At 41.4% G+C, this 18276-nt stretch overlaps 1 protein-coding gene across 1 annotated transcript in view; it reads left to right on the forward strand.

The window, feature by feature from the left end:
• The first annotated feature begins 79 nt into the window (after nt 1–79).
• Nucleotides 80–18276, forward strand: part of tnksa (tankyrase, TRF1-interacting ankyrin-related ADP-ribose polymerase a) — a 113581-nt gene continuing 95384 nt past the window's right edge. The window contains exons 1-3 of the mRNA XM_053478089.1: nt 80–652; nt 1923–2147; nt 15592–15687. Of these exons, the coding sequence (XP_053334064.1) occupies nt 193–652; nt 1923–2147; nt 15592–15687 (781 nt within the window). The 5' untranslated portion in view covers nt 80–192. The remainder of the gene's footprint in view (nt 653–1922; nt 2148–15591; nt 15688–18276) is intronic.

Consider the following 18276-nt stretch of genomic DNA (forward strand, 5'->3'; position numbering starts at 1 on the left):
ATTGAAAAGAAACGCTTGAATCTAAGTAAAGGCAAATCCATTTCCATTTATTTCATCACCCGTCACGTTGTGTTATAGCACGGCACTCTGATCAAACTGCAATTTGATACCGGAAGCTGGCCCCGACACTTCCCGGAAGTTCCCCCTCAGAGCCTGTTGTTTTTGTTGCTAGTAGAGAGAGTGTGGTGAAAAATGGCGACGTCTCGTCGCGCTTCTCAGCAGCAACACCAGGCTTTATCCTCGCCTCCACGCGTTGTCTCGACTTCTCTCACTCCGCCCGGATCCCCTCCGGGCGCCAGTGTCGCGAACATCTCCCCCCCGGCTGGAGGCGAACAGGACGCGGCCGGAGATGCGGACCCGAGCGCGGCCTCCTCCCCCGCTCCGCTCCGCAGCGCGAGCAGCACTAGCAGTACTAGCAGCAGCAGCACCAGCATTAGCAGCGCGAGCTCCCCGAGCACCACGGGAGGCTCGAGTCCGGATTCAGGCGGCACGAGCCCGGCCGGCGGCTGCGCGAGCAGCGGCGCTTTCCGGGAGCTGTTCGAGGCCTGCCGAAACGGAGACGTGTCTCGGGTCAAACGGCTGGTGGATTCGGTGAACGTTAACTCTAAAGACATGGCCGGGCGCAAATCCACTCCCCTGCACTTTGCCGCAGGTAAAGAACGTCCCCGGGACTTTATTACCAAGTTCTCCGCTACGTAGCTCGCTAATGCTAGGCAACTGCAGCCTGCTAGCTACTGTACAGCTGAGATTTAGTTTCAGAAGCAGCATTAGCAGAATAGACAGATACTTTAACTGATTTCTTCCCTATATAAACTATGTAGGTGAAATGGTTCAGTTACAATAAGTTTACAAATGTGTTTTGTAAAAAATACAAATGGTTATGATTGTCATTTTGGTACAGGGGGCGTGGCCTCATGCGGGCAGCTGCCACCCTTGAAATAAGTTTTGCCACTCCAGCACTAACTTGTATTGAAAACCTGAGTAAGCTGTGCCCAGTTTGCTCATGTTTTATAAACCATATCCTGATGTATAAAATCCTGATCCCTTTTGCCACCCCATGCCTAAGGCCTCATTTCTGTAGTCAAATCTATCTTTAAGTTTTTAAGCAAGGGCTTAAAGATCAGTTTATTGGTTAGCACTGTCACCCTGCACAGTTCGATTCCTGAATCTGTGTGCATGGAGTTTGCATGTTCTCCCCGTGTTTTGGTGGGTTTCCTTTGGGTTCTCTGGTTTCCTCTTACAATCCAGAGATTAGGCCATGGGCGTTCCCCTGTAGTGTGTGTATGTGTGTGCCCTGCGATGTATTGGCACCAGGCCCCCTGTGATGGTGTATACAGGATATAGACGATGAGTGAGTGATTATTTTAAAGTGGTGCAATAAAAACTAATCCTGTCCATGCTAAAAATATCTGTCCATATAAAGAAGTTGTAATAACATTTCAGCAGGGCTGTACTGTACTGATGATAATTATTCAGTGTCATTAAATTAGTTTTGAGCCAATATTGATGTGTTTTTTCCAAACACAATGATGTGGTGATGCGCTGTCCCTGCGCTTTGCAGTCCAGTGTCTGAATAGATTTCTAGTCGGGGTTCTTGTCATGTTAGTTAAATTCATATAGATTGTAAACATACATTATCCATTGTTCCAGTTTTTAATGACCACAACTGCTCACGCTGCTCTGACCACCAACAATGTTTGTTTATAATTTTTTTTTAAACTGGTAGCAAACTAATTTGCTATAGCTGTGAGCTGTTTCCAAGGTGTTTCCTGTTACCCATCAGCAGACACTGGTTTGGGCGGCCCCCTTCGGAAATCTAACATCGCCATCACATAACAGTTGTTTGGTGGTGTATGTATTATCTAATCCTCTTATATATATATATATTATATGTAGTGCTAAATGCATGTTTTTTCCTCCAGGTTTTGGAAGGAAGGACGTTGTGGAGCATCTTCTGCAGACCGGGGCAAACGTGCACGCCCGTGATGATGGTGGTCTGATCCCCCTGCACAACGCCTGCTCATTCGGCCACGCTGAGGTGGTGAGCCTGTTGCTGTGCCAGGGAGCCGACCCCAACGCTAGAGACAACTGGAACTACACACCGCTCCATGAGGCCGCCATCAAGGGGAAAATTGACGTCTGTATAGGTGAGAGACTGCATTAATAACTCGATCATAGACGTCATGTCAAGCGCACATCAGCCAAGACAGTGTGGGTGTTTGATTTCCTTTGAAGTGATGAAACAAATCTGCGTATAATGAAGTATTAACGGTTCAGTCGAACCTGGAAGACATTTTAGAGACAGCGTAAAAATTTGGATGGTAATTAATGCAGCATACACGGCAAATCAACTATATATTGATCTTTTTTTAATTTATTTTTATAATTCCCTTTTTGTAAAAGGCAGAAGTGAAGGCATGTGGCTTATAGTCCAGATAATACGGTACTTAACAAAACTGTCTCAGTACGTCCAGGAGATGTATGGCTTTAATTTTTCGCCGTTTTGCTTGAGGTGCAGTTTTCAATAAGGGTTAACCATGTGACATTTTTCTTGATTAGCACTGCTTGCCATATTACTCGCTGCTCAAAAAAATTAATCAGTTCTTTGCCGCTCTGTGTTCATAATGTTGTTTTTAATGGTTTCTCTGGGTCATATGAGTTCAGCCCTCATTTTATACTTAGCGAAACTTTTTTTTTTATGTTTGCCCATGCCTGTTCTGTGTGTGTGTATGCTTTTTTCATCAAATTTATAGAGCTTTAAACATTGCTTAAAAAACTTGTATGCAGCTGTTTAGTCCTTTTGTTAAATGTGTAACACAGTTTCGTATAAGAATAATGCTTTTTAGGTAGATGCATGGTTTTCTAAATGCATCATGGTTAGTGTCTAACATTCAGGCCCGATCCACATGTACACGGGTATGTAAACATCCCCAAGTTCCTCCCCCTCCAGCTCCTAAAAATTGTTACAAATGAAAGGGCAAAAACATGCTGTCAGAGCATGTCAAATTAACAGGGTTAGAGATTTAACCCTAACCGTAAAGCCTTGTCGGTCAATCAGAAGTACACGTGCCCACGTGGAGAGAGGTGGTACTGCTAGGCAGTTGCTTTGGGTTTTAGGTGTTGAAATGTTTTTGCTATGGTATTCCATGTGGTTGCTAGGATGTTTGACAGTTAACTATAAAGTTCTTTGCTCATTTAAGCAATCTTAAATACATTTTCCCTTTAAAGGGGACCAGTTATGCAGAATTCACTTTGATTAGTTTGGACGATCATCGTTGGTCAGTAACACATTCCGTTCAGTTTTCTTCTTGAAATTTGTGTTTTTCTTGCTTTTCTATTTTATTATTTTTTAAATTTCTGTTGTTCATATTATTATTATTATTATTATTATTTTTTTGCGATGTTCATAATGTTTCTAAAGGGGGGAAAACGCTAATGGCTAACCAAGCCTTCTTCAGCACTTAGTTGTTGTTTAAAGAGGACTTATTATGCACAATTCCAGTTTTAGTAATTTTTTTAAATGTTTAAACGGGTCTCCTGTGTGTGTGTGTGTGTGTGTGTGTGTGTGTGTGTGTGTGTGTGTGTGTGCACACAAAGGCTATGTTCACATCACCAGCCTGAACAGACTCAATTACATTTTGTTACAACAGTGTGACACTTGTTTTTTTTTTTTTCCTCCTCAGGCTGTCTGAATGCACAAATCTGAGTCATTATCATACAGTATGTGGCCCTAGATTGGATATATCTTTAGACATGCATGATAGTACAGCAGGTGTTCAATGAAGACGCAAGATGCTTTGTCAGACCGTTGTACTTTCACAAACATTTCATAAGCGCTCTCGTTATTAAACACAGCCACTTTGTACTTTTGTCCTCCTGGCTCCAGTTGAACTCGCTGTACTCAATATAACATTATGAAAAGTCTTAATTTTTGGCCACTAAGTTTTTATTTGTCCTCTAAATAGTTTAGATATATATTTAGCTACTAAAGATTTATGTTTATCTGGAGCACTGCATTGTTTAAAATTAATAAATAGTCACAGAAATATGCCATTTTTATCGCGGATGTCACAAGCAACCACATATTGATTTTTGCAATGCCGTTCAGAGGACAGACACCTGGACATTTGAGTCAGATAAAAGTTACTTATAATTATGAGCGTGAACTGTTATAACATGCAAATCTGATCTGATCAAAAGTAAACAATCAAACAACTTGAGATGTGAGTGTAGCCATACACATGTGCTAAATCAGTTGCTCCTAAAAAAAAAAAAAAGCCTTCTAGTTTCCTAAACGTGTAAAATTGATCAGTTTATTTAAAACTACAGACTCTGACACAACAGGTTTAGAAAAAAAGTGAAACAGAGAAAATCAAGCAGCAAGAATACAAGATCGTATCACTGCTGCAACATTAAGACAGATTTTGGAGAGCTCTTAGACTTATACATGAGTGCAATTAATGAGCTTTAAATCCTGAATAGCTGTTTGATTTAAAATAAAAGTTTGGTCTCTTACTTTTGCACACTGCTGTATCTTTAAAGGCCGGTCACTTTGTGGTTTGATACTGTTGTGGTGTTATGATGCACAAAGCCATGAGATGCTGCTGTAATCAGGAAAGGACAAACACTTGATTTCCTGCTTACAAAGTTGAACCAAAGCAGCTAATGGCAGTGTCATGTGATGCCACATTAATTTACTCAGAGCCCGATGTTAATCCTATAAGACCAAATCACACATCTGTTATAATTGTCGACTAATTAAATCTCAGAGATTTCATTTATTTTGTAATTGTTTTGCTTTTCCACACCGAGTTGTATTCTGACTGCAATATTAGAATAATTAAAGGATTCCCCTGAAATGAAGAGAGATTAGTGCTGTGCAGTCTCTCAGTCAGACTCCATAGCTCACAAGTTTCAAGATTAATTTTCCATCTTCCTGTAGAGCGAGAAAGAGAGGGGAAGATAATGAAACATGATATTTAAAATCTGGATACTTGCACCAAAGAAATAATAAATTTCTATAAGAGCGTGACTTGTACATAACTTCAATAACAATTTTGCAATCTTTACCAAATCAGATTTAACATCTCGTTTTGTAGATCACTGTCGTCATGTTTAGTTGCTTTTTATGAGTGGGCGTGGGAGGGGTTGGCGCAGGGGGCAGGTGGTAGACGTCCTGACAGTAAAATGTGTCCTTACTGTCCCTGTACATACCGATGCTAAAACCAGGGAAATGTCTTTAAGCATCCCCCAACGCCCCACATACCCTACTGTCCAGTGTTATTTTTTTGTGTACCTGGGTACATTTTTACCATCCAATACAGCAGATGGCAGCATAGATAACACCATGTCCACTTATGTTTTCAATTATGAGTGTCTTGCATATCTGATTTAATCTTTGCCCGAGTATATTATTTTGTGCTCGAGACTTGAGCACGGTTCCTGAGCATGGAACGTTTGTGTTCTCACTGATCAAAATTAACCAGGTTTTAAAGGTCAAGCATTCTCGGGAAAATGATGTGAAAACGCCCTTAGAGCGGTTGTGCAGTGTAAGTTGCCCCCCGGGGTGAGAGGGGAAGACCTCGTAGGATGGTCCCGGTTGTTGCTAAGCATTTTCTTTGGTTTTGCAGATGGTGATGACTAGGGGTGGGCGATATACCGGTAGACACGGTTAACCGGTAGAAATTTGTCAACCAATAGAGATTTTGGTCTATCGTCTTAATCGCGGTTGAGATCACGTGATGTTGCAGGTTACGTAACCACGCAATACACATTCACTTCTATTAGAAGCCAAACACATGTAAGGTGGGACGAAACCGTGGCACCCGATTGAGCCGGCGTGGGCAGACCAAATATCCAGACCTGGTGGATCACGCAGCGCGGACCAACTTGAGCAGCGCTGCTCGAATCACAAACCTGCGCAACTCTGGTAGAAATAGACCACGCCGACCATTAAGATACATTTTACCCCGCTGGGATGCGCACATACAAACCAGGAAACAATATTAAACAATAATAAAATATTAAAATTGATATTTTAAATAAATCGTTTTTAAATAAAAAAAAACAGTGGGTCGCGTAGGTTTGTGATTCGAGCAGTGCTGCTCAACTTAGTCCGCGCTGCGCGATCCACCGGGCTGTGCAAATAAATTTGGTTCAGTCAGGTGCCACGGTTTTGTCCCACTTTTGATGTGTTTGGCTTCACATACATTTCGAAAATGACTGTGATGCCTGCTATTTGAAACATTTTTAGGACTAATTTCACCTTGAAACAATTCTCTGTCAATAGTGAAGAGAGTGATAGTACAAACCCAAGTTCATGTTTTTTTTCCTAAAAATGAGAGCTAAGCTGCTAGATGGTTGAATACTAGGATATTCACAGGTCAACTAAAGAACTCTGTGATTTAGGGCTGAAACGATTCGTTAAATAATTCGATTACAAAAAATGATGGAGGCAAAATCTTCTGTCTTGAAGCTTCTTTTAATTAAATTTAAAAGCTTGCGTTATGTTTTTGCGTAATTATTTGTTTGGCATGACACAACACGCTTCCGGAAGCTAGCCGACCGTAAACACCGACGAAGAAGAAGCGCTTACGTCAGATGCAAACAGTTAGCTGTGTAAAGATTTGAGGGAGCGTTCTGTTGCGGACTGCAATTATCAGCGAGCCAAGAGATGAAGAATCCAGCAAGAGAAAGCGAGAGAAATTGTCAGTAAAGGCTTATGTTATCTCTGAGCTTTAGATTTTTAAACTTTTAGTTCTGAAAGTTATGTTGCACAACTTAGTGTATTTGTGTAATTATTTATTTTAATGTGTGCCTTAGTTTTTGATACTTAGTCATTTGACTACCTTTTTTTTTAGTTTTTTCTTCTGCGAAAAGGCTTTAAAATAAGAATGTATGGCACTGTAGTGCACTTAATTCATCTCAGGCAACTTTAAGCTATTTTTTGTATTGTGAGTAATGACAATTTATTTTATTTTTATATAATTAAATTTTTTATTTTTTTTTATAAAATGCTGTATGCGTATAAAAAATAAAAGTAGATTTTTCTAAAAAGAAAACCAATTAATCTTTGTTTCTCTTTAGTTAAACAGTTTAGTTTAGTTATTTCTTGGTAAAATTTTTGTTGTTGCTTTTTTTTTTTTTTTGTCTCTGACATCATTTTTATGTATGCATTGATGACCGTGTGCTAAACAAGTTCTGCACTGCTGATTGATTTGAACAAATCCATTCATGTTTTATAGAAGGCGTCACTTAAAACTGTAATATAGCGGTCGGACTCCAGTGCTTCCCTCACCTCTGCTCTTTAATGATAATGAATAAATCATTAAATTAATGTCGACTCTGGTTGAGTCCGCTGACGCTCCAGTCCAGTCTACCATAAGCTGCTGAAGGGGATTTAAAAATCGCGTCGTTTAATGTTGATCCATAGCCGAAAGATGGATGGTGGTGATGGAGGCCACGGCAGTGTTTCAACGGAAGGACGTGTCATGGCTTTTACTGCCTGCATGATTAACGATTACAGCAGCGTCGGCCATGACACAAAGCTCTGACGCATGAGACGATAGAGCCAGTGATGATGCTCACACGCCAGCGAATATGCAGCGTGAGCATTTTGTAAAATATTAAGCCACATACTGTTTCATACAGCCCATATGTTAAGAAAACCAGAAAACTCGACATGTACGTGAAAGCATCTTAAAATGGCTTCGTTTTTTTTTTTAGGCTTTGAAATTTATCTGCTGCCTTTGTGTCCAAATTTTTCAGTTTTGCAACAGTCATGTAAGATGCAGTAACAACCTGAGGGGAGAGGGTGAACGAGCTTAACTTGTTACTTGTAACTTTCTGCAATCGGGGGCAAATCTCATTCCAGCTACAGGCAGTCCAGATCTTCAGCCAGATGCTTTTGTTTCCCCCCTCCACTTGACTTTACAGCTGATGGATAGCCTGGCTGTAGGAGTCACGCTTGTGTGTTGTAATTGTCTCCTCTCTGTCATCTGCTCCTTCCACTCGAAAGCTAATCGCCCCAGTACTTCCAGGACAGTTGTATATTAAACATGGAGGGGTGGGGGTGCATGTTGGGTGGATTGGTTCAGTTATGACCTATGTTTTTTTTTGAGCTGCACACGCCTGTAAGCTCTCCAGGGTGGAGTTTTGAGACTTTGAATGTATTTGAGGCAGAGGATTTCTTTTATAATCCTTCAGAAGTGCACTCTGAACTATGTACACGTTTTCATCCTGTGTTGTTAAGTTTATTTAAAAATGATAATCATTAGCCCCGCCATATCATCTGGAGATCAGAAGATTTTCGGGTGAAGCTGTAACCTCTCGCAGCCAGAGGTTTAGAGAGAGCTGATTTGCCGAGCTCTTTCAAAGGGGAGGGATGAAAGGTACTTTGTGCTCCGACATTAATCACGGCTCTACAGCCAATCAGGAGCGTCTTTGAGCTCATGCAAGCAGAAGGAGTGGATAGCGCTGTCCTCTGAGTGTTATACTCTGCCCCCAACGGTGTGTCAGTTCGAAAAGATAGTAGTAGTAGTAGCTTCATGTGGAAGCCCCCTAGTGATGGGGAGGATGAGAAGCCCCCCCCCCCCCCCCCCCCCCACACACACACACACAAAAAAAAGAAAATAATAATCATGGCTGATGACAGAGGTGCATGCTGCTCAGTAACAAATTAGTGTTTTTTGTTTAATTAAAAATCATATACATTTTTTTGGGGGATTTTCCCCTGATTTTCCCCAGTCAAGGATTTTTCTAGCAGTCAAGGAGGGCGGAAGATTTGTCACGTGGTTCCTCCAAACAACGTGATGCCGCAACCGCATTTTTGAACTGCTTGCTCACGCACTGTTAGACACGCACTCGAAGGACAGCGCTATCCACTCATTCTGCTTGCATGAGCTCACTGACGGCCCTGATTGGCTGTAGACTCGTGATTGATGTGAGAGCGCTAAATGTCTCCCATCCCACCCTCGGCCAATCAGCTCTCTCTAGGCCCATATACTTTTGATCTGTCTAAGTTTTAATGCTATGAGAAAACTATTTCAACCAGAGCGAACGAAGAAATTATCCTGCAAGATGAAACCAGAAAAACTGTGACAATTTCTAGCAAAAGTGCATCTCCTTGTATAAAATTGTTTTCTTTTATATATTTGTTTAATTTATTTTTAATCCCTTACATTATATTTATAACTTTATATTATATTGATTCGTATAAATTGATTGACTGTTTAATATGTATCTGCTGTGAAAAAGCATGTAAGGCTGAAATGGCAATAAACCTTAATACAAGCAAACAGACAAACAAACTCTCTATGCCCCAGGCTGCGAGATGCCACACGTTCACCTGTAAATTAAAGTAGCCATCTTTGGATGATGGGGTGAGCACTTTACCCCTGCGGCATTTAGGGGTCCTGTTTAATTTAATTAAAAGTTTAATGTTAAACTTTTGGGTTTAAAGTTATTTTATAATGTTTAAATGCTGCTTTTAAGGAAGGAATGTAAGGAATTTTTTTTAACACAAAATCGGAGGAAAATCTACAGAATCAGAATATAAATAAAATCATAATACTTATAAAATAGCAATTTTATTCCTTCTATTCCTTCTCTCTATAAAGCGGTGGGTCCTGCTTTGGTAAGGTGTCGTATTTCACAGCAGCACTGCCGTCTCTGGTTTTTTTTTTGATGACTAATGGATGACCTATGAGTCACCAGTGTTCTAGCAGCATCAGGATAATTTAGAGTTTAGAGAGCTAGTTTTTGCTGCTGCTTTCTGTCATGAAAAAAAAAAGAATTAAGTGTACTTTGTGTAAGTTCTTGTCACTTTCAGAGTCTTGATGGTAGATGAAGTCGTCTTTCATATTCATTCATGTATTCATATATATATATATATTTGATTAGAAACCTGATGTGCTTTCCTCTCTGGTGTGATTCCTGTAGGCAGGTGAGGACACAGCATTCAGGTACAGACTAAAATAACCCGTCTGTGGATAATGCAGCGGGAAAGAAAAACGACCCGACCGCCGGAAGTGAATTTAAAACGTGCCTTTTTTTTTTTTTTTTTAAGTGAGTAAGGTGCAAATCTGAGCTGTAAAGTGCAGAAAAAGAGCCAAAGGGAAAAAGCTGTAGGACTGTGAATAATCTAATCATATGTCAGTCGTAAGCTCTTTGTGTTCTTTGTGCTCTTCCACTTCCTGTGTCGAAGAGAGCTGAATAACTCTATCAGCAGCTGATGCTTTTTGGGAAGTGGTGATGACCCTCTAAAGGCTGTGCCAAGCAGCTGGTGTTCTATACAGTAATATAAGAATTAGAGGTAGTGGGACACGCAGCTTCTCCTGAAATTTGTTCCTTCCTGAGCATCTTCAGAAAGTAGTCTTGATGCCGTGCCCTTTTGACTGATTCTGTGGTGTTTGTGGTCCAGGAGAAATCACAATGGGCGACATTTGTACCAAGAAAGATAAAAGTAGGGATCCTTTGGAATGGTGGATCAGGGTTATCTACCATAACTTATGTTTTTTAGGAAGTTCCAGACAAGATTGTTTATTTGATCACTACCCTGCCAGTCTCAGGACTTCATTCCTGTCTTGTCTTTTTCTGAGATGAGTCCTAACGCAGTGGCGCCATCCAGTGCCAGGTGAGTTAGGAAGACTCTGAAGATTCCCTGCACGGAGCACTCTGGCAGGTGATTCCGTTCGTATGGAAATTATTAAGTCCAGGGTAAGATCCCTGTGTTAGATGTGTTGGTATTTTTGGTTAGGTGAATTGGTATTTTTCTTCATGGGAGTTGAGATCATGATTCTTTTGCGCAATTCAAAGCATTTATGCACTCAAGAAAAAACTCTCTAGCCTTAAAAAAGTAACTTTTCATTGTTTTAGAACCCTTAAAGTGAACAACTTAATGACAGATGTTAGACAGGAGTCTCCATGGACTATGATGCTTGCAGATGACATTGTGCTTTGAAGCGAAAGCAGGAAACAGGTGGAGGTACGCTCTGGAAAGCAGAGGAATAAAAGTTGGCCGCAGCAAGACGGAATACATGTGTGTGAATGAGAGTAACGTGAAACGGTAAGGCTACAGTGAGCAGAGGTAAAGTGGGTGCAGGACTTTTAAGTACTGGGGGTCAACGCCCAGAGCGACGGAGAGTGTGGAAAGGAGGTGAAGAGGCGGGTACAGGCAGGTTGGAATGAGTGGAGAAAAGTGTCAGGTGTGTTATGTGACAAGAGTATCGGTGAGAGTAAAAGTAAAGGTGTTTAAGACAGTGGTGAGACCAGCGATGCTTTCTGGCTTAGAGACAGTGGCACTGAAGAAAAGACAGGAGGCAGACTGGAGGTAGCGGAGATGAAGATGTTGAGGTTCTCTTTGGGAGTGACAAGGATGGATAGGATCAAGAATGAGTTCATCAGAGAGAGAACCCGTGTTAAATGTTTTGGAGATAAAGTCAAAGCGGCCATATTGAGGTGGTTTGGACATGTTCAGAGGAGAGATTGTGAGCATATTGGTAGAAGGATGCTGAGGTTGAAACTACCAGGTAGGAGGTTTAGAGGAGGACCAGAGAGGAAATTTATGGGTGCAGGGAGAGAGAACATGAAGTTAGTTTGGGTGAGAAAAGAGGATGCAGAGGATAGGGTTAGATGGAGGCAGATGAGTCACTATGGTGACCCTTGAGAGGTAACAGCCGAAAGACAAAGAAGAAGAAAGTGAACAACTTAAAAGTAATCGAATAACAGAATGTTGAGAGTAATAAATAAATATATATTTTTAAAAAAAGCACCTGTGCCTTTTGGACACTCCGTCAACTACAGCGATTCACTATTACATCTGTTAGTTTATATTATTATTTTTTTATCACCACATGGTAAAAGTCATTTTGTTAGGTAGTTGAAATGAAATACATATTTATAGTATAAATTGTTATGCTTAAGTCTTGACAAAGTTCTAGTATATTTCTCTGTAGCTGTTGATCTGATCTCAGAGTATGTGTGTAACAGCTGGAATCAACGAGTCAGTTTAATTAACTTTAAATTAATTAAATTCAAGTTATATCCAAGTTATATCCCAATGAGAACTGTACAGTCGTGGCCAAAAGTTTTGAGAATTACATAAATATTGGAAATTGGAAAAGTTGCTGCTTAAGTTTTTATAATAGCAATTTGCATATACTCCAGAATGTTATGAAGAGTGATCAGATGAATTGCATAGTCCTTCTTTGCCATGAAAATTAACGTAAACCCCAAAAAAACCTTTCCACTGCATTTCATTGCTGTCATTAAAGGACCTGCCGAGATCATTTCAGTAATCGTCTTGTTAACTCAGGTGAGAATGTTGACGAGCACAAGGCTGGAGATCATTATGTCAGGCTGATTGGGTTAGAATGGCAGACTTGATATGTTAAAAGGAGGGTGATGCTTGAATTGCGTTGAATTTTATTGCGTTGCATAAAAATGGCTTCACAGGCAAGGATATTGTGGCTACTAAGATTGCAACTAAATCAACAATTTATAGTATCATCAAGAACTTCAAGAAAAGAGGTTCAATTCTTGTTAAGAAGGCTTCAGGGCGTCCAAGAAAGTCCAGCAAGCGCCAGGATCGTCTCCTAAAGAGGATTCAGCTGCGGGATCGGAGTGCCGCCAGTGCAGAGCTTGCTCAGGAATGGCAGCAGACAGGTAGGAGCTTATCTGCACGCACAGTGAGGTGAAGAATTTTGGAAGATGGCCTGGTGTCAAGAAGGGCAGCGAAGAAGCCACTTCTCTCCAAAAAAAAACCATCAGGAACAGATTGATCTGCAGAAAGTATGGTGAATGGACTGCTGAGGACTGAGGCAAAGTCATGTTCTTGGATGAAGCCTCTTTCTGATTGTTTGGGGCATCTGAAAAAAGGCTTGTCCGGAAAAGAATGTCATGAAAAAATGTCATGCCAACAGTAAAGCATCCTGAGACCATTCATGTATGGAGTTGCTTCTCATCTAAGGGAGTGGGCTCACTCACAATTTTGCCCAAAAACACAGCCATAAATAAAGAATGGTACCAAAACACCCTCCAACAGCAACTTCTTCCAACAATCCAACAACAGTTTGGTGAAGAACAATGCATTTTCCAGCACGATGGAGCACTGTGCCATAAGGCAAAAGTGATAACTAAGTGGCTCGGGGACCAAAACATTGAAATTTTGGGTCCATGGCCTGGAAACTCCCCAGATCTTAATCCCATTGAGAACTTGTGGTCAGTCCCCAAGGGGCGGGTGGACAAACAAAAACCCACTAATTCTGACAAACTCAAAGAAGTGATTTATGAAAGAATGGGTTGCTATCAGTCAGGATTTGGCCCAGAAGTTGATTGAGAGCATGCCCAGTCGAATTGCAGAGGTCCTGAAAAAGAAGGGCCAACACTGCAAATACTGACTCTTTGCATAAATGTCATGTAATTGTTGATAAAAGCCTTTGAAACGTCTTAAGTGCTTGTAATTATATTTCGGTACATCACAACTGAAACAAAGATCTAAAAGCAGTTTAGCAGCAAACTTTGTGAAAACTAATATTTGTGTAATTCATAAAACCTTTGGCCTCGACTGTACATGTCGGTCTCCATTCAGACCGTATACTTGACATTGTTAATTCATGTCAAAGGTGTACAAGACTCACTTTGTCAAATTTGGGAACAAATCCGACTTACGATCGTGCTTCTGGAACGGAACTAGTTTGTAAGTTGGGGAGTACCTGTAGTCTGTTTGTGATCAGTGAGTGTGACTTATACATTACTGTTACACACCGCTCCCAATGGTGCAGCAGCAAGCAATTGGAAAAAGATGTGGTTGGTTGGCGTCATGTGTTTCCTTTGCCCTCCCTGGTTGTTAGCTGTAGCCTTGATGGAGGAGTATCCTAATGACTGGTAGCTATTGCTATGACTATAGCAGTGTTGAACTGTCCCTAGTTGAGAAACTTGTCTGATGTGAAATGTTTAACCCTCACATAAAAGACTTAAGGGATTCTGCTGGAACATTTCTACTGTAGTAAGGTGACATCCACAGTGTCTACACTTTCCTAAAGGTTGGGGTGTAAAAAAAAAAAGCAGTCTCCTAGAGAGAGCTGAGCACTGAATTGGCGGAGGGTTTATGCAAATGACTCATTTTCCTTGTTGTGATGTCACAAAGCATGTTCAAACAAGAATGTGGGGAAACGAAGAAAAATGTGTTTTTTTTTTGTATTTTATCTCTATATACACATACTAGACCAATGTAAATGTACAAAATGATCAAAAAGTGAATTTTGCACAATAGGTGACCTTTAATACATCAGCCCTCGGGTTACTGATGATGAAATGGGCTGCGGTGCACCTGGGCCTTCAAATTGAACGTTCTGTAGTTTATTGTGGTTCTGGTTGTTGGTGCTTACAACAGATGTGCAAGCGTGTCGATAGGAGATTTGTTTGAGTTTAAAAGCTTATTTCTTGTGATTCTTTTGGAGACGTGACTGCGGCGTGTTTCACGTGTGCGGGGCTTTCAGACTGCTGTATATTTCGGCCATAGACCCAGACCCAGAGGACGCATCGATTCAACACTGCGTCCATGCTCACAATAAACAGTCTTTAGTGTAAGTAATCAAGGAGGGGTTGTTTTTCGCTGCCCTGAAAACACCGGGCCTCATTTATCAAGTTGTGGACAAGATCATTTATTCGTGAAAATGTTTAGCGCGAGTAATGAAAATTCAGCTAGAAAAAAAAATAACTTCTTGTCTTATGTTTTGCACCCAAGTTTGTGTACATTTCTGTGCATTTGATTTCTGTCTTTTCACAGTAATGGAAAAAAAACAGCTGTTCAGTTAAAGATACAAAAGTAAAATACACAACAGTGACTAGAACATCCCACCCAATCTGATCTAATGTAAAAGTTTATATTTTAATAATAAATATACTGGTTATTGATTTTATAAGAAAGTAAATTTTTTTTATTATGCGATGTAGACTAGGAATGTGTGTGTGTGGTTTCAAAGCAAACATTAAACACGTCTTGGCTGATAGCATACGGTTGAGGTGAAAGGGAACATTGTGTACAGTTGAAATTTCCTTTAACTAGCAGTGATGGTGAAGAGGCAGGAGGTGCGCGAGTGTGTGTGTGTGTGAGAGAGAGAGAGCGCGCGCGCGAGCGAGTGCGTGTTGTTTTTATAAGAGCGATAGAGAGCGAGTGACTGAGATGGAGTGCAGGCAGTTGGAGACTCTGGACGCTGTTTGTGTTGCGCTGTTCACTTGGCAGCGGGAGATTAAAAATCTGTGAACGGCGAATCCGCTCGCTTTGTCTTCTTCTCCAGCTCTCGCGCTCTCTCTCTCCCTCTTTCTCTCTCTCTCTCTCACACACACACACACACACACACACACACACACACACACACACACACACACACACGCTCTCGTATCTTGGAGCTCGAGTATCATGGGCTTTTCCGCTGGCCCTAACCGTAGCGCGTGGTGTGTCACCTCATCCGTTGCCCGCGTGCCGTGCGATGTGTGTGTGCGTGTGTGTGAGCGTGATGTTGAGGAGAGCGCTGGGCTCGAGCCTGTGCCTGCCTGAGTTATGCTACTGTCTGTGTTTCCCCTGCACAGTCCTGCTCCAGCACGGCGCTGACGCCAACATCCGCAACACCGACGGCAAATCAGCGCTGGACCTGGCCGAGCCATCCGCCAAAGCCGTGCTCACCGGTGAGTCGACACAGCCGACTGCTCTCCTTCATCATCTGTCCATCTCTCTCTCTCTCTCTCTCTCTCCATGTTTGTCACTGATTGCAGCTCACATGTTCACTGTTTTATGAGTGAATACTGTGTGTACATTTGTATCTTTGCATCTCTTTCTCTCTTTGTTTTTACAATGATGCTCATTGGTGTTATTGTGGATGTATGCAGCAGGAGTCTAATCTCTCTCTCCTTTGCTCCTCACTGATTGCAGCGATGCTCAGTGTTGTTTTTGTTAATGCACAAAGCAGGGGTCTCTCACTCTCTCTCTCTCTCTCTCTCTCTCTCTCTCTCATTCCCGGTTTGCATTGTGTCCCTCCTTATCCTTGTTCTTCCCACGTTTACGCGGAGTTGCATCACATCTCGAACGTTAGCGTCAACCGGTGCCAGAGCTGTCATGTGTAGCCGCGTGTAATTTCTTGTCAAGATTATTCACTGCCTTGCATCAACAAGTAGCCGCGTGCTATTGGAGGCTGTCGAGGGCAAAACGCGCGTACACACCTGCCCTTGTCACATTGTAACAGGAAGACTGAGTTTTTCTAATGCACGCACAAATTTTAATCTGTAAGGATGAAGAGATTATGCCTACGTGGCATGTTCTCATTAATTTGGCCACTGTGTTAGTGGTAAGAATAATAACAATATCCTGAATGCATGCAGGAGTTGCGGATGGAAAATGAAATAAACGCAAATGAAAAAAAAATCGTTGTCATTTACCCATGATTAACTTCATGCGCTTGACATTGAATGTGAAAGGATTTTTCTAAGTGCATGGAGACATCAGGTTGTCATGGTGTGTTAAATTATTCAACTTTGCACCAAAGAAGTTCCACATAAAACTAATTAGAAAGCGAACGAACATCCCTGTGGTTTTAACTCAAAGCATAACTCTAAGCTAATGAACTTTGCAAAGTGATTTAGCAAAGATTTACCTGCAGCTGAACGGATTAGCGCAAGCTTAAACCTTTCACGAACCCGCCCGCGTCGCGCTAATGAGTTTGTAAATGCTCTTGCATGAAAATCTTGCCGTATTCCAGCTGTCCTCCGAGCGGTTCACGTTGCCGTCACCTGCTGTGCAAATCAGCCTGACAAACTTGTGAAATGAAATGAAACGGATATTAGACGCTTCTTCCCCACCGAGTAGGCGCGAGAACGATAACGCTGCACGGTAAGATTTAATAAGACACCGCGCTCATCAGAGCCGAGCAGAAGTGAAAAAGCCGACAGCGAGCGTGACCTCCCGAAACGAAATGAAGTTAGTGCTGCTTACTGCAGAGCTTTCACCTGATGTTGGTAAGTGTGTTAAAGATGTTGAAGCAAACAAGTGCTCCAAACAACATAATGGCAGGAAATCATTAAATTTTTTTTATAGAATATTTAAAGAGTCTGGAGGGGGGAGTCAGTCGGCTCTTTTCCCCTATGGATACCTATGTGTTTCTGTCATGCCAGCTGACAAGTGGAGTTCGTTCAGTGATCTGTAGCGTCAGTGTGGTACAGAGTTAACAAGCAGGAAGTTCTGAATGATGATGGATCTGATGCTGATGTGTGTGTGTGTGTGTGTGTGTGTGTGTGTGTGTGTGTGTGTGTGTATACAGTAGGGATGGGAATCACCACAGACCACCTAATACAATATTTATCACAATTAGATTTGAATTGCAGTTCTGCAAATATCGCAATTTTATAAATATCACAATTCAATATATGTTTTGAAAGATTTTGTTAAAATCCTAAAGAAAACTTTGCAAGTAATTTGCTTCTACCACACGGGATGCTGTGCTGCCCGCCAGTGTGTGACTAGTTTAGAGCGTTACCACCTAGAGGATTACAGAAGAGCTGCAACATTTTACTACCTCAAACTCACTCACTCATCTTCTAGGAGACGTAGGGCACGAGGCAGGGTACACCCTGGACAGGGAGCTAATCTACAGCACAGCACAACGCACACACACACTCGCATGCTCTTTGACGCACTACAGAAAATTTGGGAATGCCATTTAGCCTAACCTGCATGTCTTTGGACTGTGGAAGGAAACCGGAGAACGGGGAGAACAGGTAAACTCTAAGACGGGAAAACCAATTTTAAAAATCGATTATGAAGTCAATGTGCCGATAAATCAATTGACCCCAACCAAAAAAATTATAATTCACAATACATAATCAAATTGATTTTTTTCCCCTACATCTCGAGATCCAACACAACTCATTTTAAGGTATGGAGTGCTACTTCAGCTACTCTTCCTGGTCCAAGCAGCCCGGTTTAACTTGACATCACTTGCTGAGCCAGCAGTGCATTGTTTTATAATATAATTTGACAAAGATTTTATTTATTTATTCATTTATTTTTGCAGACTTGCTGTTGAAAAACTTGTGATTCTTTAAAAAAAATATATCAACCAGTGGGAGAGCTTTGAATCATCTGGTTTAAAAATCAATTAAAGCACCATAGACTCGGAGTATTAAAAACTTTCTCCTAAAATTCAGTTCTCTGAGCTCTTCAGTGCTTCGTGCTTGCTGTGCAGCTTTAGTCTCTCTGGTTAGAGTTAAGCGCACACCGCTTTT

This window comes from Clarias gariepinus, chromosome 19 (genome assembly GCF_024256425.1).
Source record: "Clarias gariepinus isolate MV-2021 ecotype Netherlands chromosome 19, CGAR_prim_01v2, whole genome shotgun sequence".
Classification (NCBI taxonomy): Eukaryota; Metazoa; Chordata; class Actinopteri; order Siluriformes; family Clariidae; genus Clarias; species Clarias gariepinus.